General features: G+C 49.7%; 7 protein-coding genes across 7 annotated transcripts; 4 read left to right on the forward strand and 3 right to left on the reverse strand.

Moving 5' to 3' along the window:
• Positions 1 to 257: 257 nt before the first annotated feature.
• FOBCDRAFT_223571 (uncharacterized protein) lies at positions 258 to 1575 on the forward strand. The gene is made up of 2 exons (XM_031184206.3): positions 258 to 1364; positions 1420 to 1575. The coding sequence occupies exons 1-2, from the start codon at positions 391 to 393 to the stop codon at positions 1472 to 1474; spliced, it is 1029 nt and encodes a 342-aa protein (XP_031039848.2). The 5' UTR covers positions 258 to 390; the 3' UTR covers positions 1475 to 1575.
• A 452-nt stretch (positions 1576 to 2027) lies between these two features.
• FOBCDRAFT_183029 (SCP2 sterol-binding domain-containing protein) lies at positions 2028 to 2921 on the forward strand. Its single transcript, XM_031184207.3, has 3 exons — positions 2028 to 2229; positions 2341 to 2541; positions 2608 to 2921. Exons 1-3 carry the CDS (start codon positions 2214 to 2216, stop codon positions 2769 to 2771), a joined length of 381 nt encoding a protein of 126 aa, XP_031039849.1. The 5' UTR covers positions 2028 to 2213; the 3' UTR covers positions 2772 to 2921.
• Positions 2922 to 2982: 61 nt separating this feature from the next.
• FOBCDRAFT_135925 (2-nitropropane dioxygenase) lies at positions 2983 to 4313 on the reverse strand (the record flags this gene model as incomplete). Its single annotated transcript, XM_059607945.1, has 6 exons — positions 2983 to 3094; positions 3142 to 3321; positions 3373 to 3470; positions 3509 to 3537; positions 3591 to 4127; positions 4190 to 4313. The coding sequence occupies 6 exons, from the start codon at positions 4311 to 4313 to the stop codon at positions 2983 to 2985; spliced, it is 1080 nt and encodes a 359-aa protein (XP_059467218.1).
• Positions 4314 to 4452: 139 nt separating this feature from the next.
• FOBCDRAFT_223577 (NADP-dependent oxidoreductase domain-containing protein) lies at positions 4453 to 6004 on the reverse strand. The gene is made up of 4 exons (XM_059609634.1): positions 5711 to 6004; positions 5503 to 5657; positions 5234 to 5434; positions 4453 to 5175 (listed from the first exon to the last, which is right to left on the reverse strand). The coding sequence occupies exons 1-4, from the start codon at positions 5826 to 5828 to the stop codon at positions 4609 to 4611; spliced, it is 1041 nt and encodes a 346-aa protein (XP_059467219.1). The 5' UTR covers positions 5829 to 6004; the 3' UTR covers positions 4453 to 4608.
• A 4311-nt stretch (positions 6005 to 10315) lies between these two features.
• Positions 10316 to 11797, forward strand: FOBCDRAFT_134090 (kinase-like domain-containing protein; the record flags this gene model as incomplete). The annotated part of the gene is made up of 2 exons (XM_059607919.1): positions 10316 to 10444; positions 10511 to 11797. The coding sequence occupies 2 exons, from the start codon at positions 10316 to 10318 to the stop codon at positions 11795 to 11797; spliced, it is 1416 nt and encodes a 471-aa protein (XP_059464926.1).
• Positions 11798 to 12603: 806 nt separating this feature from the next.
• On the reverse strand, positions 12604 to 13877 carry FOBCDRAFT_183038 (emp24/gp25L/p24 family/GOLD-domain-containing protein). Its single transcript, XM_054704645.2, has 3 exons — positions 13446 to 13877; positions 13066 to 13371; positions 12604 to 13007 (listed from the first exon to the last, which is right to left on the reverse strand). Exons 1-3 carry the CDS (start codon positions 13647 to 13649, stop codon positions 12858 to 12860), a joined length of 660 nt encoding a protein of 219 aa, XP_054560620.1. The 5' UTR covers positions 13650 to 13877; the 3' UTR covers positions 12604 to 12857.
• Positions 13878 to 14205: 328 nt separating this feature from the next.
• On the forward strand, positions 14206 to 16086 carry FOBCDRAFT_274197 (uncharacterized protein; the record flags this gene model as incomplete). The annotated part of the gene is made up of 1 exon (XM_054704646.1): positions 14206 to 16086. The coding sequence occupies one exon, from the start codon at positions 14206 to 14208 to the stop codon at positions 16084 to 16086; it is 1881 nt and encodes a 626-aa protein (XP_054560621.1).
• Between the last annotated feature and the right edge of the window lie 7595 nt (positions 16087 to 23681).

The following is a 23681-nucleotide window of genomic DNA, read 5'->3' on the forward strand; positions in this document are numbered from 1 at the left end:
GTCGTGCGTTGAGATTTATGTTTCGTTGAGAATACATATTTAGGTTGTCTGTGAATTGAAATACACACAAGCTGCACTCATGGGACAAAGGGACACGATTATGAAGACAAACAAATAGGGGATAGCAGAGCGAAATGAAGTCGCTACAATACCATGACAAATTTACTAGGTATTCCCGACCTTAGGCTAGCCAATGACAAGCTGCAAGCGGATTGTCTTTCATGATGATGGTTCCTGAAAATCGATCGGACCTAAAAGGGAAGGAAAGCCAAATTCGCCGACGTCAACTAACAGCCTGGCCAATGACGCAGTGCATTTTGGAATTTCCGACTCTTGGCCGTCAGGGCCCATCCCCAACATAGACTTGTCTCAACCATAAACTCCTTGACCATGAGCTCTCGAGCAGCATGGCGACTCTGTGGGCGCAGTCAGAATACACGCCGTTGGCCACTCTTGGCGACCATCCCCTTTGCACAATCGCCAGCTGTGCTACGAATACCATCACGTCCCATCCACAATGACGGTCCAAAGAGCTTGAATCCACTGGTCAACCCCCCCGATGTCACGCGACCACCACCGCTGACGCTGCCTCGACGCCGAGACTTTGAATCGTCGATAAAATACTACTTCGAGCTAGGAAAGGGATACCTAAAATTCTACAAAGGGGGCATAAAAAACGTCTGGACGAGCCGACGTCTCCTTCGCGAGAAGCTTCAGCGAACTCCAGTCGATGACCGGCCCTCGATACTTAGACCTCACTACGTCCCAAAGACGTTTTCCAGAGCAGATTGGGTTCTTCTCTGGAGAGTACGGCATGATATGATCAGACTTCCCCTGTTCGGGCTTATGTTGATTGTCATTGGGGAATTCACTGTCCTGGTTGTTGCCTACGTCGACAGTGTAGTGCCGTACCCTTGCAGGATACCGACGCAGATCTTCACGGCGCTTGAAAAGGCTGAGCAACGTCGGAAGGCTGCTTTCGATGAGTTGGAAGCGAGACATCCTCATGGTGTCCTTAGCCCGCGCGTCACCCAGGCAGTCGCTCGGTCTCACGTCCTCAAGAGCTTGCATCTGAGCGGTGCAATCTGGGATCGCTTAGGCTTCCTACCACCAGGCATGTGGCAGGCCAAGGGACGATATCGTATGGCGTATCTGGAGGGTGATGACAGAAATATCGTTGAGGATGGTGGACCCATGGGACTGCACTACGAGGAACTTAGAATTGCATGCGCAGAACGAGGCATTGACACACTTGGGAAAAGCGAGACTGAGTTGAGGGGGTGGCTCGGCGACTGGCTGCGTTTGACAGCCTCTGACGATATCGACGAAAGGAGACGACGTATGGCAGTGTTGTTCCTGACCAGGTATGTGCATCGAGTATGCGTCCGTCTTTACTGAACACGACTAACACGGAACCAGACCCGAGAATTGGCCTCAGCATAGAGATTTTGGCGTGCCTGAATGGCAACTATAAGATGTAATGTAGCATATGAAGTTAGGAACAATACAGAAGACAAAAGTGAGCAGTCAATTGGTGTTCTCGCGTGTAAATATAAACCACTCAATCACAGACTTTTGAGTGACTTATCCCAGCTGTTTGGAACGACTTGGTTTAAAACCGCTGACAGTATCTTGGCTGGTGGGTAGCCAAGTCGACAATACGCCTATAGCATACAGGGAAAAGGACTATATAGATCTGTTGACATGGATCTCAAGTATCATTCTGAAAAGCATGTCATAATAAGCTGACCTTGGATTCCGTCCATGTCAGCTTCATAACCCACGCACGTATTTGAACCACAGATGGAGTCTAGGTTCCGAGATGATCGGTTGTAGTTAATAGATGACTTGGATGGAATTGGCAAAAAGCACGTGGTCACCTTCTGCCGATGACTGACTCGGCCATTGAGTGTTTGGGAGCTACCCCCGCGTGTAGTCTAAACCGATTGTGAAGCAGTTTGTGGGGGAGAAAACATGTGGATGATCTCATGGCAGATCCGCCGAGGTTCACATCACATGCAATATCACTTAACGTTGCAGCGCGCCCCCAGATTCTTTGGAACTTCAATCCATCCACGACTATCTGTCGCGTTTAAAAACCTCGGTCGACTCCCCCACGTTTTCCTCGCTTTCCTTCTTACCTGGCTACTATTTTTTCTTTCTTTTTCATACGGTAATCTCCTGTAAATCTATCCAAACCTTTATTCGCAGCCATGTCTCTCAAGAACGGTACGTCAGGACAAGCCACACCATCAAGATCAGCGTTCCGGGAACACAAGCTGCTCGTTCTTCCCCAGTTCCTCGCCTTGAAGACCATGGGAAACTGACTGCCAGCCACAGACAAGTTCCCCGCCTCAGCCGCCTTCGACGCCATCCAAGCGGCTATCAACGCCAGTGATGCCGATCGCAAGGATGCCATCAAGCAGGGCAACGGCGTCTACGCCTTCACCCTCAAGAACGCGAGCGGTGAAGAGGCCAGCTGGCATATCGACCTCAAGGAAACCGGCAAGGTCGGAACTGGCACCGGTGCAAAGCCTGATGGTACGTCGCGACTCTGACGCGCTCCGGCGCACTCGGAACATACATGACTGACGAAGATGCCTCCAGTCACACTCATCCTCTCCGAGGAGAACTTTGGCAAGCTCGTCGCTGGCAAGGCCAACGCCCAGCGTCTCTTCATGGGCGGCAAGCTCAAGATTAAGGGCAACGTTATGAAGGCGACCAAGCTTGACCCTGTGCTTAAGAAGGCTCAGGACAAGGCCAAGTTGTAGTTGAAGCGTGCTTTTCTGACGTCTGGATAGCATTTTTACTGCTTTTTGTATGATATCAACTTGCTTGTCACTAATCGCTCCGTACTGCCTGGATGCGAGTGTATAGAGGAGTATTTGCGTCAATGTCAATTTATCATTTTATACAGTGAGACAAGCCATATGTACTCAATTGTCTAGATGGCTCAGTGGTAAAGATCACTTTCTAAGTCCTTTACTCAACTAAACCGGCCGCTCTTTGAAGCTCACGCCGAGTCTGTTCGTGTACTTCACGAACAATCTCTCCTGTAGGCTGGACCTTATTGATTAGCCCAACACCAGTTCCCCTACTCATGTTAGTCTAAACACAATTTGCAAGGCACAGACTACTCACGCCCAAGTATTAACGAGGTAGCGAGCCTCCTCCTCTGAGTAATCCTCTTTGAGGCTCCGTTGACATTCTTCCAGACTTGCTCCCGCGAGGAACTTCTCATGGACAGGGCCAACAATGGCACGTCCGTCGTAGAGGGGCCCCCAAAGAGGACTGTTGACTATCCTGTCATTGAACGTGGACCTGAATCATGTAAATCATCGGCTCATTCTCTGGGGCAGAGCGTAACCTTACTTGAAAGTTGACACGCCACCATCAACAGCCTCAAGGACTTTCTTCTTTCGGATCTCAGGATAGTTTGATTCGGGCGCAACAGTGAACTGCAAATTAGCCTATCAGGAAAACACGAACCGATCCAGCTCTCACTTACTTTTGTTCCCATAACAACACCCTCGGCACCTATATATTATCAGTCTGTCTATGTAAACCATGGTTTCACTGATAGTACTCACCCAGAGCCAATGCTCCAGCAACACCTCGCCCATCAGCAATACCTCCTGCGGCCACGATGCTTATTGGTCGGTCAGGAAACTCTCTGTCCAGCATATCTCTAACTTCAGGCACCAAGCTCACAATGCCGGACCCTTGACGAAACTGGTGGCCTCCAGCATCTACACCCTGAGTCACGAGCACATCCGCACCGTCTTGGACTGCCTCTCGCGCTGCAGCAACATTACCAACCTGGACAAACACAACCGGAGGATAACCCAGAGCCTTGAGGCTAGGGATAATCTTGCTATGAGGCCTAAGGTCTCCATCTGGAGCAAACAACCATATTGCCGCAGGACGATACTTGACTATAAGTGGCAGAGCCGTCTCCTCAAAGTAGCTCAAGGAGCTATGACTTGTTATGAAGCTAGCTCCGACACGGAGTGGCCCATCAGAAGGCTGATCGGCTTCGAGAAGTTTCCGGGCTTCATCAAAGTGGCCAACAAGTCTATTGATGTGCTCCGAGTTTGGTTCAATGTAGGCCAACGAGGGGAGGAATCCTGTTGTTGAATGTCAGGCCAGCTTAGAATGGTATGAATCACATATGTTGGAGTGAGAATACCAAGGCCGCCAGCTTTTGTAACCTCAGCCGCCATGAGAGGCGTAGCAATGCCGAGCATGGGCGCATTGCTGATGAGGGGACTCTTCGCCCAAGGGAAACGGTTGAGAAGCTGTGAAGAGCTCATTTTGATAATCCGATATAGCGCTGTAAACTCGAGCTTGAAGAGATTCGATGACAATTGAGTTGTATGTACATGGAGCGGTCCAGCTGCAACTAATCCTTTGCAGAGAACCGAGACGTACCCGCAGCTGACGCTGATTTGTCATACGCCGGGAGTTGATACTGTTTGATCTCTCTGCCGCTACGTACATACATAGATAGACCCAGCTGAGATTTAATCATTTCTTATAAGTAATAATATGTTCCAATTTGTGAGTACGACCATCGCATGTATTACCGCCTTGGCCAAGTAGAGTTATTTAAAACCGCTCCACAACCTCAGGTGGTTTGTTGTTAAGAATCACATCAATCTCCTTCAAAATCTCTGGAGTCAACTTTTTGACAACAGCCACAGCTCTGACGTTCTCATACATCTGCTCAGGACTGCTAGCGCCCGTTATAGCAGAGCTAACATTCTTATTGCTGAGTACCCAGGCCAAGGCGAGCTGGCTCTGTTTGAAACCAAGTCTGTCCGCAATAGGCTTCAGTTGGTTGACCTGCTCAATAATAGCCGTCCAGGTATCTTTCCCTGTTTGCTTCCAGAAACCATTAACCCACTGGATCTCTTCGTTGGCGAAGCGAGAGTCACCAGGAATGCCGTCACTGTATTTTCCAGACAGGATGCCTTGGCGCATAGGTGAGAATACAGTCAGACCAAGGCCAACTTCACGATACAAGTGGGCATATTCCTGCTCGACCTTGACTCGATCCAGCATGTTATAAGCGGGTTGCTCCATAATTGGGCCTATCAGACCCAGTTTGTCTGCATATCGCCACGCCTGTGCGATCTCATCGGCATTCCACATCGAAGTTCCCCAGTAAAACGCCTGTCAGCTAAGTCAGTCCGTGTGATACAGCCATCACCGGTGAAATGGTCGGGTTTACCTTTCCTTGATCTATAATATGATTGAACGCACGAACGATCTCTTCCATGGGCGTTCGACGATCAGGCCTGTGCGCGTAAATGAGATCGACATACTCGAGATCCAACCGCTTGAGAGCACCGTTAATCCCCTCGACAATGTGCTTTCTTGAAAGTCCCTTGTTGTTGACGGGGTTGTCTCCGAACGCTCCTCCCCAGTAGAGCTATACGGAGTTTCTTAGTATCATTACCTGATCAAACATGCATCTATGGCACAAGTATGGTGGGTTACCTTGGTAGAGACTACTAGATCGTTTCGTTTCCAACCGAACTTCTTGATAGCCTCACCCATCACAATCTCGGATTCACCATTGGAGTATTCTTCGGCACAGTCGAAGAAGTTGACACCGCAGTCATAGGCGGCCTTCATGCATTCAAAGGTACGTTCTGTAGAACCAATCAGTCAATATCCCCTTGAGTTTGTCCCTTTGAATGCTGGCCTTTATCAATGTGGCCACCATATGTCAACCATCCTCCGAGAGAGATTGCAGATACCTGAAGACCTGAGCGGCCCAGGAAGCGGTACTCCATCTCGGGGATGTCTTCTGGCTTAGCCATTGCCGTGACTATGACTTGATGGTTGGGCTCTGGAGAGGGCTGATTGTGGTATATGGTGATAGTGCTGCAGTTGTCTGTGTCAGCGCAAGCTCATCTTGCGCCTTTGGCGGGATTTAGAGCTCTTTGTCATGTCATCAGTAATCAAGCTACAACCCTTTTAGGTAGACCGATACTGCCGACTGTCCTTCCTATTTCTGATAGCTGTCTCACGCGGGGTATCCTTTATTATGGGTTCTTCTTAATGATTGACTGATAACTCAATTTCATAGAGTCTGGGCCAATACCTCGAAGCATGTGACAACAAACAACACAGGCACAGCATTTCCTCAATAACTGAGACCACTGATGGATGATCTCATCCTTTTGACACTACATATATTAGCTCCTAATAACGTTAGACATCGCTGTTGACTCATGGCAATCAATCAGTACTCACTCCGGTTACCCTGTACTACTAAAATACCTCCAATGTTTATTGGTAGCCGAAAACTGACCCATTGGCTTGGGCATTGGCATAGAACGGAGTTTGTTGCATCCGAAATACGTGGTCTAGAACCTGATGCCAGACCAGATGTCATTACATGAAACCCAGCTCTTACACGACAAGTTAAGAGCTCCAACACTAAACTTCATGGATTGACTCGGCAATGCTACGAACCGAGTACAGTTGTATTACACCCATGGTCATGTTTTGATTCGATGGCAATGATCAATAAGACAAACAATACAGTTTATGGCGTACGAATGCCTCAAGCACACCTAAGTGGCCACGGAAACCATGTAAATATTTTGACTGGCAAGAATGAATGAATTTACCATGTTCGAGATTGTCATTGGCCGATCTTGAGCTGGAAGTACGAACGAGCGTGTACATCTAGCTTCTAATTGGACCAATCCGAATTTATACAGGTCTTGTGAGCGCTAGGTTGGCATTTCGGAGATTTCGCAGGGAAGAGGAAACCAAATCTCCGAGTGACGAGTGACACGCCTGTTTCTCGCAGAGAGAAGAAGATAATAATTAGATCGCTGGAAACAGGGAACATCACTTATGACGAGGTTCTGTAATTTCAAAATCCAGGTTCTGCATTCTGAGCGGAATGCCAACGCCATACTTAGGACCTAGGTTAGCATTCAAACTGTAGGTATGAGGTACTTAGAGACGTCGTGACACTGACCAGGCAACGGCTTCAAGAGGCGAACCCAGCTTCAACATGATGTGGTTTATATTGCGTTCCGCAAGCTGGCAAATGGGTCATGTTATGATGTAGCATGCCATCATTGCCCGGGTACATAGCAAGAGGATTTATCAGTTGAAATCATAAGTCAAGGCAACGAACAGGACATTGCCACTGCAGTTCCACGTAAAGCAGTTGTGACTAGAACATAATTCACTCGACTGAGCCGTCCAAGGGGCCGTTGAATGAGCTAGGTGTGGCGAAGATTTACGTGTGCAGCGATTGTGTGCTGGCAACTGTGGCGAGTATTGGCTCGCAAGGAACCTGCAATTACTGAAATCTTACGGATACAGCTGACAGACTACAACAGATCGATAGCGCAGCAAGGGACACACGACACAGGAGAAAAGGGAGGTGGATGTATGTTGAGATCCCAGTTGATGAGGACAGGCCGACAGGGCATAATAAGGGAAGAATTAGAGCCGCTTCTGGCGGGGACCCTTGGTCAAGATATCTCTCTTCTGGGCCAGTTGCTCTGTTGGGACTGGGGTAGCTTAGCAAGCTTGCAAACTTGCATTATGTATTTTGTGGTGACATATTGGATATTTAATCTCACGATTGAGACCTTGCTCGAGAATCACATGGTGGAACAGGGACACAAATGCCAAGAACACCAATTCTCTGCAGAACACCCCAAAAATACATTTTATACAGAGTATATTGCTTCGTATACGATAAATGAAGTGAGGCAAAAGAAGACTGGAAATAAGGATTGGAATTTGGACCGGATGAATGGGCAACGGAACTATTCCACCATGAGCCAAGTGCCATGGGTCAGTCCAGTGATAGACGGGCGCTAGCAACGTCTGAACTCTTGGTGTGGCTTGTTGCGTCCCGTCGTGGATGCATGCTTTTCTTCAAAATGTACACTAACAATACCCTTTGGCAGGGAGAACGGTCGAATGAATCGCTAGACTGGACTGTAATAGCAGGAGAGAAGAATCTCAAACGAACGAACAGTTCCGAAGCTTGAACCCTGATATCCACTAGGCACATAGTTGAGGATGTCGGATCTTGCGGTCAAGGGCATGAGTAGAAGCGCGGCATTTTGTTGATGCGATGCAACGAGGAGCCCTGCCTTGTGTTGTACATACACGAAATAGTGCCAAGCACACACGTAGAAGCACACGTACATACGGATACACAAGGATGCACAAGCTCCCCATGCACAGGTCGTCGATCTATTTGCTATCTGGCCATGCTCGAAATTGGACTTCGTCTATTGACCGGCTGCAGGGTCTTGAGTGACAATGGCCAGAAGCAGTTTCTCGCCGACAAGAACCTTGAATCTCAACATTCAAACCCATGTCGATAGAATCACAGACCAGATGATGGATAGCCAATGTTAAAGCAAGGTACCAGGCAGTACCTGACAAGAGGCTGGGAGATTGCCCTTGGGTCAAGGTAGAGTTTTGTACCCCGGCTCTGCCGTTGGGGCATCCCGAGTACTCCACTGTCTAGTGGGCAGCGCCGAGTCAAGTCCTTTCATTCATTCTTCTGAAAGAGCACAGACGGACGCCCGGAGCGGTAGGGAGTTGTACGGGCGAATGTCGTGATGAGATCACATCGCAAGGCTTTTGTTGTTGCCAGAGCGGACGGTGTAAATAATTCGGTGATCAATCCTCAAGACATCTCTATCAAGGCCTCATCGACGCATCTGCTTCTGAAGTGAAGACGCATGAGCTTGAACAACTACTCACCGATAACTTGACGTCGACGGCTGCGTGTCATTCGCATTGGCATTGCGCAGGTGATGTCTTCAAGGCGTCGCTGGCAATAAACTTTTCATGCCCATTGTCTCTTGACCCGCGACTCGAGGTAGGATTGGATGCGACTATCGTTGCTTTTTCGTGCTTGGGAGCGAAACAATACCATTGACTCAAGGGAAGGGAACTAGAGCTGCAAGAGAGACTCACGGGAAGGGTTGAGAGAGAATCTAAACTCAAGTTGATTTAGACACTCCTAAATCAAACCATGCACAGTGTTATTCGGTACCTACTGTTGAGGAGTTTGAGAATGATATTTTACTCCATGATCCATGAGTTTGTATGGGCTAGAGCCCAAAGGATGCTCACAGTGCTGAACCTTGAGCCTTAAACAACGGACACTCCTTACCTACTGAATCCGGCTGGTCTTGGTCTGGCCTAGACCCTCTGAAAGTCGGGGCTGGCAGCCAAATTGATTGTCGACTCCTGGTTGGCGTATGCTTTCAGGCCCCTTCGCTTGTTTCTGTAGCGCTTCCATGCCTGTGGCTGGGGGCCGGGGGTTCCCTAGCAGTGGAGTTGTCGCTGATTTCTTTGAGGTGAGGTGCCTGGGCTAGCCCGGCCTGGCGTTGGATTGTATGGCCTGGGCTTCTCGTTGGCTCAGGTCAGGTCAGGTCCGCGCTTGGGGCCCGGGGGCAGGTGCTTCTACTCTCTCCCCGTCCCCGTCCCATCTCTTGCTTCTCTTTCCCCTTTCCCAAACTTGATCTCCCCATCAACGTTACCGACGTCGCCTTCGATCTCTCTTGGGGCTTTCCCCTTCGACCGCCTTTCCTTTCGACTCGAATCGATCGCCTCTGAGCTGCCTGATTCTATTCTTTTTTGGCATCTCTTCTTTTAATTGAGGTGAGTCAATTTGATTTTGACTTCGATTTACTGGAGGTGGTCTGTTCAGCGTTGTTGTGGTCCCTCCGACAAAGAGGCAGCTCCCGAGCCGTGGATATCGGGTTGGTTCCAGCGTCTTGTTGTGTGCAGCACTTTGCCAATTCTTTCTGGCCAAACTGTTGCATTCGAACTCTTCAGCATACTTCAAGAGTATGCAACGCTTGATCGCTGTGTCGCCTCATTTATTATACATTGCGTCTAAAAGGATCTTCTCGGCATCGCCTTTAGGGGGTTCTACTGCGACTGGCGGCTGTGCCCTTGGACTGGAGGTGTCTATTTTACCGCGCCTCCAATCAACATCCCAGTACCGTGCCAACAGGACAGCCCAACTTGGTCAATCCATCGCCTCATCCTTCAGTCGTCCAACCACGAGCAGCGCCACAGCTTCCGTCTCTTTTCCTTCTTCATACACTCGCGTGCATGCTGCATCGCCATCATCAGTTTCATCAAAACTAACCGCTGCCTCGCGCACCTTCTTTGTAGGCATCGTTTTATTGCACCAGTTTCGACATTGAGCACGAGTTACGCCCTTATCCAAACGACCGATCCTCCTGCATCTGTTTCGATATATTGCACCGGTGGTCCTCTGACCGCCTTCGCCGCCTAAATGGCTTCGTCATCATCCAACGTGGTCGGTGTTCACTACCGAGTTGGCAAGAAGATTGGAGAGGGATCTTTTGGCGTTATTTTTGAAGGCACCAATTTACTCAACAATCAACAAGTCGCTATCAAGTTTGTTAGTACAACAATAGCCCGGCGTTTCTACGCTGCCATGGTGTTGGCTTTTCTGACATTGCATTAGGAACCTCGCAAGAGTGATGCTCCCCAACTGCGAGATGAGTACCGGACTTATAAGATCCTTGTGGGCTGCCGTGAGAAGACCCGTTTCCAAACAATACAGTTCGCATGTGCTAATACAGATTCAGCTGGTATTCCCAATGTTTACTACTTCGGCCAGGAGGGTCTCCACAACATTCTCGTGATCGACTTGCTCGGTCCTTCCCTTGAGGATCTTTTCGATCACTGTGGCCGAAGGTTCTCCATTAAGACGGTTGTTATGGTTGCCAAGCAAATGCTTTCGAGGGTTCAGACCATTCACGAGAAGAATCTCATTTACCGCGATATCAAACCCGACAACTTCCTCATTGGCCGCCCTGGCACCAAGGCTTCCAGCGTTATCCATGTGGTTGACTTCGGCATGGCCAAGCAGTACCGTGACCCGAAGACGAAGCAACATATCCCATACCGCGAGCGAAAGTCCCTTTCTGGAACTGCACGATACATGAGTATCAACACCCATCTGGGCCGTGAGCAGTCCCGCCGAGACGATCTCGAAGCTCTTGGTCATGTCTTCTTGTACTTTCTTCGAGGTGGTCTTCCTTGGCAGGGATTGAAGGCGGCCACCAACAAGCAGAAATATGAGAAGATTGGCGAGAAGAAGCAGACAACTGCTATCAAGGATCTCTGTGAGGGTTTCCCCGAGGAATTCTCCAAGTATTTGACGTATGTCCGAAATCTGGGCTTCGAGGATACCCCTGACTATGATTACCTTCGGGAGCTCTTCACACAGGCTCTCAAGAACACTGGCGAGGTTGAGGATGGCGAGTATGACTGGATGAAGATTTCTAAGGATTCGGGAAAGGGATGGGATTCGAAGAACCACAGCGGCGCGTACCTCCACAACCCCAACGTGCGGCCTGGCCCCTCTCAGATGGAGCTGCACAGCGGCCACCGTCCCGGGAATACCACCTCTCACCAACAAGCACAAAACCTTACTGTCGGCCGTTTAAACGCCGCGCAACCCCCTCCTCCGTCTCCGATCAAGCAGATGGGCAAGCAGAGAGATCGGCCAAGCGCCCCCGGCGCCTTGTCAGCGCAGAGGGGGAGCGGGGTTGGGGGTCTTCGGGACATGGCCACGCCCACTGGCTCGACCCAGGCTCAGTTCCAGAACAGTGCCCAGAACCTGCCTCAGCAGCCGAGGACGTCCCAACAAGGCCAGGCGACCCAGCCCGCCCAGGCTAGCGGTCAACAGGCCAATCCTCAGCCCAGTGGCTTCCAGAAGTTGATGAAGACCCTATGCTGTGGTTAAGCGTACTCTGGTATACAGCTAAGAATTTTCTTTGTTTCTTCATTGCTGCGGCGTTGTGCATCAGGATCTGTATTATGTCGACAGACTCCGGTTCAAGAGGGTTGCCCGATTTATTCAGAACCGGGTTGTGGTTGATGGTTGAAATGCCCAACTGAAGCTCAGTCCAGTTTATAGATGGATGAGGTGGTGGATGCCTAGGCACGGTAGAGCTTACCTCGACCGAGTTGGTTCGAGTCACAAACAGAGTCCAGGGCCTTTCGCCCATGCATCTTGGTTACCTTCAAAAGCGCACTGTTTTCGAACTCGAACCCATCATCTGGGCATTATAGAGCCCTTTGGCCGCCTACGAACCGTTCTTAGCAGTCGATATACTTGCATGACACCCTTTGAAGCGGAAGCAGATCTCGTTTGGGACTACGGCGGAGGGCACTCCTTTTTCTTGTCTGGCAAGCCATTACGAAATATACTAAAACCACGTTTAATCTTCAGCGCAGCGCAGCAAGGCGCAAGGAGGGTGCAGGGCAGCATTTTTGGGTTTGTTTGGGTTGTTTCTTCTCTTTTTTCTTATGACGCTGTCCATAATAACTTTGTGTAATCGCTCACGAGACGAAAGCTACCATCGGTGTGCCTGATGGCACCCAGTCTTGCCTGGTGTAGATGGAGAGATCAGTTAGCGTGGGGATGAGTTTGAAGTTTACAGGCTTGGTGATTTGTTGTGAAACGAAGATAGAGCACTATAGGGAGTTCTCGTTCTTTTGGCAATTTTATAATGGGAAAAGAAAAAGGCGTCGCCATCTTTATCAAAGTCCTCAGTTCCACCTTTTCGAGTATGCATTTAGGTACACGATATAATAAACATCATCATGTGCATGTAACATTACACGGCCATCGCCATTGCAAGATGACCTCCCCGCCGTAGCTTGAATGCCCAACGATCTCTTTTATCCTTTTCTGGTACGCAATCCATCAACACCCGACCCGATAAACGACATGTTGACTCTTCCTGGACTACTGAAGCCTAAGACTCAACTCGCAAACAAAAATTGATCGACCAATTACTCTAGGTGAGCTTCTGCTTAATGAAGAATGATCGAAGGTGGGAAAGCTGCCAGGTGCAGGTGATGCCAAGCACGATAAGCTGGATGATGATCCATCGAATGACACGGGCGTTTGTAGACTCGGATTGATCTCGGAACTCGGCCTCTCGCTCCTGTGCACACATTGTCAGTTTTCTGCTCTCATAAAAACATGTTTACGGTGGCACATACACGCTGGAATACTTGTTCTCTGCGGATATCAGCAAGACGAGCGTTGAGGTCCTTGACACGTGATGTGATATCCTGGATCTTTCCCTTATCGCTGCTCTCGATTTGGTTGGTCTCACCAATGACCAAGTCAAGAGTCAACTTGATGCCGCCATTTGGGTTCTTGGCGGAGAGCCACGAAGTGCGGCCAGAGCTGGACGAAGGGGTGAAGCAGATCTTGTGGTCGCCAGCATCGGCGGCGGAGAATGTAAAGCGGCCAGAAGCAGCGCCGCGCTGAGAAACGACACGATGATCGTTGTCGAATATTTCCTGTTAGCTATTATTAGGAAAAGTCCGAAAGACATTGCAATATGCTTGTGGACAGCTGTCCATGAAAAACATACGTCGACGTTGATGTAGATGCTGATACCGTCATGCTTTACCCAAGCTGATACTCGGTCATCCCACTCCTCAGCAGTGTAATGTCCAACGACAAGTGTATCCTTGGGCAACTCCTCGTAAAAGCATCTGGGGGTTGTGCCGTCGATGAAGAAATGCAGCGCATTCGCAGCGGCGCTGAGCGACAGGAGAGGAAGTAGGAATTTCATGATGGCGACTGCTACAGCACTGATGTCCTTGGCAAAATTGCACGGGTCGGTTTATTGTTAGGTACTTTAAGGAAAATGTCGGTGATTGGAACAAAAAAACAATGTGACGAAGTCCAATGCTTGAAGTTGTTGTAGCTGTTCCCCCCTTTGGCTCTGGCTTCGACGTTGGCGCCCGCGAAGCTGCCACGTTCAATGATCGGCTTTGGGCCAGGGGGTGATCTAGCACTGTCACGTGCAGATAACGCAACCTGTTCCAGATTCTGATCCTGGGCAGAGACGGCGCATCCTACTATGTAATCCTCAGCAGTTACTCCGTGCTCCGAATTAATTCGAGTCAACCCCAAATTTTTTGACGCGTCAACCAAACACCAGCGGTTCGATCTCAACGAAGAGCATCAATAAACGAAATACGGACTGATAAATTATTGTTAGAAGTGGACCACGTGCTTGAATTTGATGACCTTGGTGATGGAAGCTCGAATTTAACGGATTATTGGACCGGTTACACTTGTCCTTCTTTCTTTTCGACAATTTACCTCCACGACAAACTTCCACGATGACCTCTTCCGACGTTCGCGATGTGCTAAACCTGGGTGATGGCGTATCAGGTCTGAGGCCGAGCAAGAAGCAAAAGATTGCTGCACCAAGGCCAAACTTGAAGGGTTTGGCTCGTGAGGTACACAATCTTGGGGGCGACAACCCCATTGCTATTGTCCCTGAAGTTACACATTTCAAGAAGCGACGCTTTGCAAGTCGCAAACCTGCAGCGAGATGGGAGATGCGATCGTTCAAAAACTCGGCGCGTAGCGATTCAGATTTCACTTTGCGGCACTGGAGGAGGAAGGATGAGAAGCAAGATGGTAGCGACGTATCACCGGAACAGACGAGTCAAGGAGAACAGCCACAACTATCCAGAGATGGAACGGAGGATTCTGCGTTTGCAAAGTACAACGTGCAGGTTTCAGTCCCGCAGTATAGCGAAGGCCAGTACCAGCAGTCATTACAACACAATGACTGGACCAAGGAGGAAACGGATTACTTGCTCGAGTTGGCGCGCGACTTTGACCTTCGATGGCCTCTGATCTGGGACCGCTACGAATGGAATCCTCCCGCGACGAACGGAGAGGCTGATGCCGACGGTGATGAGAGTAAGGCCATCGTTCCAGCAACACGGCCACGTTCTCTGGAAGACCTCAAAGCAAGATACTACGAAGTCGCTTCCAAGATGATGGCAGCGCAAAAGCCTGTGCAGTACATGACGCAGCCTGAATTCTCTCTGCATGAACTCATGGCGCATTTCAATCCGCAGCAGGAGAAATTAAGAAAGGAGTTTGCGCTCAACGCCTTGACCCGGTCGCGCGAAGAAGCTCGTGAAGAGGAATCGCTATTGCTGGAGATTAAGCGTATTCTGGCACGTAGTGAGCGATTCAACGAAGAGCGTCGCGAGTTGTATAATCGCCTCGATTATCCTCGAGCGGACACTGACATCAATGCCTTCAAATCTTCTGCTGGCTTGCAGAACCTTCTTCAAAACCTAATGACCGCTGACAAGTCCAAGAAGCGCAAGTCGTTGATGCCTGGCGATGGTACCAGCCCTTCTGGCACCGCACCACCGCAAACAGCGGCTGCTGCATCTACCGCCGCTACCGCCGCCGCTGCGGCGCAAGAAGCTGGGAGACGGGAAAGCACAGCTGCGTCCACAGGGCCTCGTGATTCTACTGGACCTGCCGCTACACCAACAGCTTCGAACAACAAAAAGGGTCAGCCACAGCAACAACAGGAGCGCCGTAAGCTTTCGACACAGGAGGAGCTATTGTACGGTGTGACACATCATGATCGATTGGGCTCTGGGCCGACTTTCCGAACCGAGAGAATCAATAAGCTGTTCTCACACAAGTCTAATCAACAACAGAACCGCATCACAAATGTTCTCAACGAACTGGACGTGCCCAACAAACTTGCCATGCCCACCGCGGCTACGACACATCAGTACGAACAGCTCCTTGCGGCTGTCAATAGTCTGCTTGATGCCCGCAAGGTATCGGACAAGCTTGATGCCGAGATCAAGGTTGAACAGGCCAAAAAAGCAGAACGGGAAAAGGCTATGGCCCCCCCTGAATCTGACTCCACAGTCGAAAAGGACAAAGCAGACCAGGACACAGGGACCGGCAACAACTCAGAGGCAGGAGCTGCTACTGGAGCGACCACCGGGAAAGCAGATGGCGACGCCACATCTGCACCTGGAGATGCAAACAAGGATGCCTCAGAAATAGCAGCCCCTACTATTGAGGCCTCGGATGCCTCGAGCAAGGAAACAGGACTGCTCAATGAAATCGACAAGAACGGGCGTCCTGGTAGTAGCGGTGCTGCGCACAAGAGAAGTGCCAGCGTTCTGAGTAGTGTCAGCGACAAGAGCAATAAAAGACAGAAGAAGTAGGGCAATGTACATGTATCCTCGAAGTACCACGGTACATAGCTCTACGCGCCAGTGACTTGCTGCACGCGACCTGCTGCAGCTAACGTTCCTGCAGGAACACAGGCATCTTTGCACCGACCTGATGGCTAGATCTGCCAGGACCGGCAGTTGTTGGTTTGAGATATGTCATACCGTGGACAAGGGGTTCCGGCGAGACAGGGTTGCACCTAATTTTGGATGTGTACCTGAAAAGGGAGATATCTAGAGGCTAGGACGTCATACAAACCATCCCTTCAACATATCTTTGCTGTGGTGAAGCGCCGCCGGTGGAGCTAAGCTGTGTGACTGTTCAAGACATTGCATAACCCATAGTCCAGCGTGCATCTTTTGAGGAAGAACCTGGGGTGTGGGCATATGGGCGTCTCGACCACGTGGGGCAGGAATGATATTGCAACTACACATTGTGTTTGCAAATAAGTGCTCCTTCAAAGGACAGACTTGAAACGGCCAGGGATCCGCGCCATTAAAGCATACTGCGAGGGACACAATGGGCGCTAGGAAACATGATAAACAGTAGGAATGAGGTTGTGTTGAAAAACATGCAGCTCATCGGCGGCTACAGTGAGGCTGCATCCTAATTTAGCAACATGTTCCTATAATTATATCTCCAGCTCCCTGGAAAGCGACCCGTGTCCCTGGTAAAAGACGACCCCTAGAGCAGATACATGAACGACTAGGGCGTGTAGGCCATCCAATGCCTCGGGCCCGCATGACTTACATACAACTTGCTTGCTGTCGACCCTCGACTTGCCTAAACGGGCCCAGGAGCGCCAATCGAGTGGCTCAGATCGACTGAGATAGTGCTGCCGCTCTTCTGCAACCTGGTTCTTTGGCGCCGGAGACAAATAGATGATGATGATGGGGCGTGTCTCCTGAAAAGGAGAGTGTGCATGGCCTCTAGATCACAGGAACCTCGTTGAACAAAGGCCAGCGCTTGCGAAAGATGAAGTCATCTCGGGCGAGACGCCCAGTACTATTCTCGCATGCTGCATGTTGTGGTCGGCGTCTATGGTCCAAGAATAGACTCAACTCGTGGCATCCCAACATGCAGGTTTGATGATTCGCATCAAAATATCTGATCTAAGATTAGATTGACCCTTGCTAAGCGCCAAGATCTTGGTGATTCTGGAAAGCTGCGAGATAGGATGCGACGCAAGGCTGGCGCTTAGCTGGCGGCTAGCTGTGGACGTAAGAAGCATTATTGGATACTGAGCACGTGCAGTTAGCACAGAATCGTTGTCAATATATTTTTAGATGAAACAAGTGTTGTATAATTAGAAGTGCACTTGTCGGGATATATTAAATGGTTCAAGACTTGCTTCATGGTGTTGAGGCTCCTTGAGTGACGTCTTCAGCATCCATCTACGCAACACATGATTGGCTGCTGAAATATACGCCTGTTCCTCATGGTGCAACCTGTCCTGGAAGCAGGGTCTCCGATAAGTACGGAAGACCCAGGGAATTTGAACATATAGTTCAGAGGTATTATAGGGCTGATGTACGTGCCTCTACACTCATGATGGCGCTCATGCACGCCCACGTATCAAGTCGAGAAGAGACAAGAAGACAGAACAACATCAGCGTTAGTCCGAGGGTTTTCTTGGAGTGAGGGTGGCCTCGACATCTTACTGAGTGTTGTCTCCTTTCTCCATCCATGCCTTTCCAACAGGGATAAATCGATGCATTCGGATATGAGGCGAGAACAGTAGTGTGTGCTATTCAGTGCGCCATCGGCCAACATCATGCATCTCACTTCATATGCGCCACCGCGGCGTAATGCTATGAAGGACAACACAGAAGACAGTATTCGGTGCACGATAGTGGCATATTTCAAGATAAGGCATCATACGAAGGCCACATCCCATCCAACAATCCCATCGCTAACAAACCATTCAAGGCTATCCATAAACTAGGCAAAGCATTACATGAAGGGTTTGGCTTCGCCTTGTTGGCCTTCCGGGATCTCATAGTATGCCGTTGACTGTTTGCGGCTTGGCTCCAACGTGTACACTCAATCACGCCACGCTTGATCATGATAGTTACTTCAATTGCACATCTTCCGCGGACGCCGGCGGCACTTTCGAGGACGTTTGTGTCAAAAGAACAAAGCGCCTAAGCATAGAAAGGAGGGACATCTTGAAACCAATAGCCAGGGTCAGTTTTCCTAAAATTTGACCCGTAGCTCAGAAGTAATCTCTTACTTGGGCAGTGTTGATAGACTAGGATGCAACTCGGCAGTCGACTACACTTCGGCAGCCTTCAGAAGCACATTCGCAACGAGAACAGCCCCAGTGCTCGCTATATTCCGTGCTGATTACATAAATGAAGCGAACATGCCGTATAACATGCAATGATCGCCTACAATGCTATCTTTCCAGTCACAGGTTGAGTATATTACCCACAAGGGTAGTATTCGGACCCGCTGACGGAGTTATTTTTGCCATGCAATGCTCTTTGGCCTATCGTGCTGATCAATCACTGGACCTCCGCATGTCGAGATGCTATTTGACTGTTGCCGGCCTGCTCTGATCACGGATCAGATTGGATGAATTACCTCGAAACTGTTTCTCATCACGAGAGAAACTTCACGAAAATGTGACCTGGAGTGAACACCCTTGCTGATTGTCGGAGGTTTGCCAAAACCCCTTGTCAATGGGATGAAGTGAGTGGAATCCGCTGCCAGAATCAGCCCTCTGCTTCCCCGCGCTTTCATTCCGAAAGTTGCAGCACCGCTGTCGTGAGGTCGCAACCAACACGGCGGTGTGCCTACGAGAAGACAGAGTGCAGTAATATAGACCTGGCTATTACCTGCTTGGCCATGGGTTTGGAGATAGAGGCGCTAAAATCCCATTATTCCGTTCTTGGGGCATTAGCTATCTGCTGTGACAATTTTAGTCACGACGGGCCAACCCCTTGTCTTCAATAATGAGCCAATCACAGGTAGGAGCCGGCTTGTTTCCATCACAGTGAACAAGGAATAGCTGATAGCGTCCCTAGCCATTGGTGGCACAGGAGTCAAAACGCACAATAGGTGAGTTAGATACTGCAGCTAGACTGAGGCGTGGCAAGCACTGATTTAGATCTGGCCCCAAGCGAAATGTGATGCATGTAGCGAAAGGTCGGGCAGGGAGTGTCAAATACTTAGCTTTGTTGGTCAATGATGTTCTGTTGGCGGAGAGCAACAAAGACAAGAATAGGAACATCGGCAATCGATGAGCCAATCAAATTCTTTTAGTCTGGGGCGTTCTGCCGTTTACCATGACGTGAAATGTGACCAGGCATTCGAAGTCAACTAACGGCACGCAGGCATTGAAATGTGACAGAGTCCAGGGCCCATGCTGGCTCACCAGCTGAGACTGAGCATGTTTTCCAAGAATGGGCTGTTTTGAGGGATGCATGTCGGTAACCTTTTGCGCTTAATATATTTTTGGTGCTGCTTCAGTTGGGTCGGAATCAAGTTGCGTGGCCACTCATCGCTGACAAAATACGGGCGTACAATATCCAGCTGAGCAACTCTCTTAGATATTCAGGAAAGGCCCCAGTATCAAATAGGGTTATGAGTGTTGGATGAGGCCGCCGAACAAGGGTGACCTCCAACCTCCCCACACAAATGTATCAACTCTCGAAGTGATTTGAGCTAGACGCAGGACCAGCCTCAATTATGCCAGGAACGAGCTGGGATACGATACTGGCATATCCTATAACACATACGTACGTTCGAACTGTTATTGCGCGTCTCGGTAAATAGATTATAGCATATAGAAAACTGTCAGGCTCGCGCATGTCATTCCCAAGCATCAATCGGCTCACACGGGTTGAGGGTGTCCAAAGTCTGCCGGTGAATTGAAGACTGGGCCAAGTCCTGGCACAGCCGCGGACGGCAGCGATTGACCGCACGAGACAGGTCTTAGCGTGTTAGACGCGGCGTTAATGGTTCTGTCTCGCCTAAGGTGCCTGGACAGCCACATCCTTGCAAATGCCCTCATCTGGTTCCTGATAGAAGCTGCTGATTGGCTACTGGGGCGAGGAGGCGCAGAGTCCCGACACCACATCCGCCGACATGCGGTGGACGGTAGGATAAAGATTTGTGGTTGGCTCAGGAGACACAGTTCGCTTTTCGAAGCCGGTGTTGTTCAAAAGTCCAGTGATGTGTAAGGCCTCTCTGATCTCTCGTCAGGCGAACCTAGCAATAAGAGAGGACAAGCAAGCCCTTAATAGATTCAAGAGACTGGAAAGACGTGGTATAGCGACAACCTTGACTTTTACAGTTGCTGGATTGAAGCTGAGATTCAGTTGGAAGAGGAGTGGAGTAGCAGCCGGTGTGGTTGCCAGTGCCGCGGCAAGAGCGAGCGGGGCGCCGATATTCTCCACCCAACCGTACCGCAGGGAAGAGGCCCGTTAGGTCAGGTTTCCAGGGCTAACTTCAAGAGTACTAGCGGTGTTTCCCAGTTAGGTTGGCAGTTCGTCGTCGTTTTGAGATTGTACGAGAAAAGCAGGTGCCAGCTCCTACCACGTAGGAAATTTGTATGGAAGTTCGCAAAAGGTTAACTTACCTTCTGCTCTGTAGTTCAGCTTTAGCGAGAGCATAGTAGAATCAACTAAGGTAGAGAAATAAGATCACGCCAAGCTTGACTACGCGAAATCTCTTGCGATTATTCTTGAGTAAATATATAGTGAGAATACTTAGACTCATCTCCAGGCACAATATGCGTACTTTGGTAAGGCATCATATATGGCTTCGTCAGCAATTCTGCATCTTATGGCTGTGTTGCTGGAATGATATTGGCGATAGCATGGATCTCCCACCTCGAATAGGTGGCTCTGTTCTTGAATGCTTGACTTGTGGATGAAGAAGCTGGTCTATGTTTTCCCAGAAAAGTACTCGAAGGTATAGCACTCATATAGATATCTGATATAATAGAACTCGTCAAGAAAGCGAGATTACATCAGAAGAAAATCAATGATATGCGCGAAAGGACAGCTCCTGTGGGTACGAAGGATTTAGGAAGACAGTCAGCAGCTCTAGTTTGCTCGGCTAGGCTTGTTTGGAGAGTCGCGCGACTAGGTTGGCGTCAGTTACAGGATTACAGGAGTCCAACACGAAGTTTTATCTTGCTAGGCTTGCATCCCTATTTCTCTCTGGAGTTGATTTCTTTGGAGGTATACAAGGGTCGCCCATTGGATCCGGGAGTATTACCCCAAGGGCGATCCTGGTGCGGGTACTGTACACGCTTGGGGTCGTTGCCGCGTAGGAGGCATCTGACTGGACTGCTGTTACCGAGTCGTGCGTATCCTTTTGAGGTGAGGTGAGGTGAAGTGCTTCTGTCAAAGATCGGCCGGCAGCGGATGGCATTCCTTGTTTTGAACTCAAGGGCTAGGATTTGGCGGCGGCGCCGACAGTGTTATGGGTGGTGATGATGATAATGGAGCGGGAAGAAAAGCTTGTGAAAGGCACATCGCGAAGTGGAGTGTCATGCCAAGAGGCGTAGATTTAGGTGATTGATGTGCAGTGGCAGTGGATGGGTGCTCGCGGCACAGTCTTCTGAATATTATCATTGTCGCGCGTGAGATAGACGAGATGACTCAGACAATTGAAACGACCAACAACTAACTACCTCCCTAGGTAAGGTACTTACTAAATTACCTTATCCTAGAAGTAGATTCGGGGATAACTCTCAGAACGATTGATTCAAATTTCGAATGACATGTAATAGTCATCTTCCATTTGTGCCATGGGCCCTTGACTTTATCTCGTCTAATGCGCTTAAACAAATCGGCATTGTTCGTGTTTATGCTATCCTAGAGGTACGATATTGCGAAGTTCGCTTTTCAAAGCCGCCCAACCTGAAGAAAGACCGCGGCAGAGCAACGCGCGGTGCGGTCCTTGATCCGCACCCGAGGGTGTCTGGCTAAACACACACCGTACTAAGCGTAGAGGAGTCCGTTAGCGGCCCTTGTCACTTCTCGACTCTAGTCTCTGGGCGGTCGAGGGCGGCGCCGTCGTCACTCAGCCAGTCGCGCGGCCCATGGCGACAGTTGAAAAGCGCCCAGTGAAGTGTGAGCGCGCCAGAAGGTTCAATAATGCGAGAAAAGTGCAGTGCGAGAGTTGAGTTGATGAGAAGGAAATGAAAGGGCGGACGCTGAGGATGCTGAACGCTCTGCATACATGCAAGCGAAACGCCAACGTAAGCGATAATACCAGTTGCAATGAAAAATGAAACAGGAAGTGCAAATAGTTGATCGGAAAGCACGGTGGTATTTGAGGACGGAGAGATTCCGTACTCATGGCCTTACTACGTGTGTTGATTGATATGGATGGATGGACGGACAGACAGATAGAGTACGGGCCTGTCTCCTCCAGGGTTATGGCTGGAGATGGTTTTCCAACATTTGGATCCATCATAAAAAACTCCATCTAATTCTGGGTGAGGGAGGCATTAATTGATTTGCCAGGAGGATCGACCTCGACCGGGTAGTGACGTGATATGCCCGATCACAATTGGGGATAGCATTGCGTATCGGGCTGAATTCGAGGTTGAGAATGAGGTTGAGGTTGCTCAGACCCTTTGAGGCGAGCAGAGCCATCCCTCCGCGACAGGCCAGGGTACGCACTTTACCGTACTCTGCAGTTCCGGCGCAGGTACCTTTGGGGCTGTAGGTACTTGAGGGAGATCTCATTGACGAGGTACCCGATGCCGACCGCACCCAGTAGGCGAGTGACGCCGTACGAAGCGCCACGCCGCCGCGACCTCGGAGAAGTGCTCTTGGGGTTGGAAACTCGAGCACACAAAGAAGATATGGATGATTGGTGTTTTTAAAGAATGGCTTTGTTGGTAGATACGAGTTTTATGATGTTTTGGCTAGAAAGGAGAAGTGCTGGCTGTCTGCCTCTCAGTTGCGCCTTGACATGGATGCAAAAACATGTTCCAAACCCTACCATCCTCATCATACTGGAGATCATGTTAGCCGCATCGAAAGCAAACACGCACTGAAACCTGCTCCATCCACTCGTTCGCTAAAAGACTAGCCAAATGATGAGCGCGTGGATGAAGGATACTGCACATCACTGTAGTTTTTAGTTCAAGTGGCTGTTGGAATCTATCCTGCTATACGACCACCATCAAAGTCCATCAATCACCAGCAGCACGAGGCCACAAAGCACCAGCACCAAGCACCAACACTGAAAGGCTAACAATACATACACTACTACCAACCGCGCGCCCCGGCTACTGTAACTTAGCTTGCCCTCCCACGTCTCCTCCACTCTTCTTCGTGGGTCCATTTCCACGTCCAAGGGTCCCCCTGGCCCCCAGTCTCTTGATTCATCCACCCCCTAATTAGTGAAGGTGAGGTGTGAGGATTGGAGGTGTGAGATGTTGTGCTTTTTCTTCTTACAGCGAAAGTTCTGTTTCGAGTCTCAAACTCCACAAGGCTCTCCCAAGTTACCTCGCTGCACTTCAATTCACATAACCTCAATTCAACAGAGTTGACCTGCTATCCTCTTCTTTAGTGATGAATTGATCGAGGTGGCTAACACGAGATGAAACAAATTTGGG

The sequence above is a fragment of the Fusarium oxysporum genome, chromosome V (assembly GCF_013085055.1).
Source record: "Fusarium oxysporum Fo47 chromosome V, complete sequence".
Taxonomy (NCBI): Eukaryota; Fungi; Ascomycota; class Sordariomycetes; order Hypocreales; family Nectriaceae; genus Fusarium; species Fusarium oxysporum.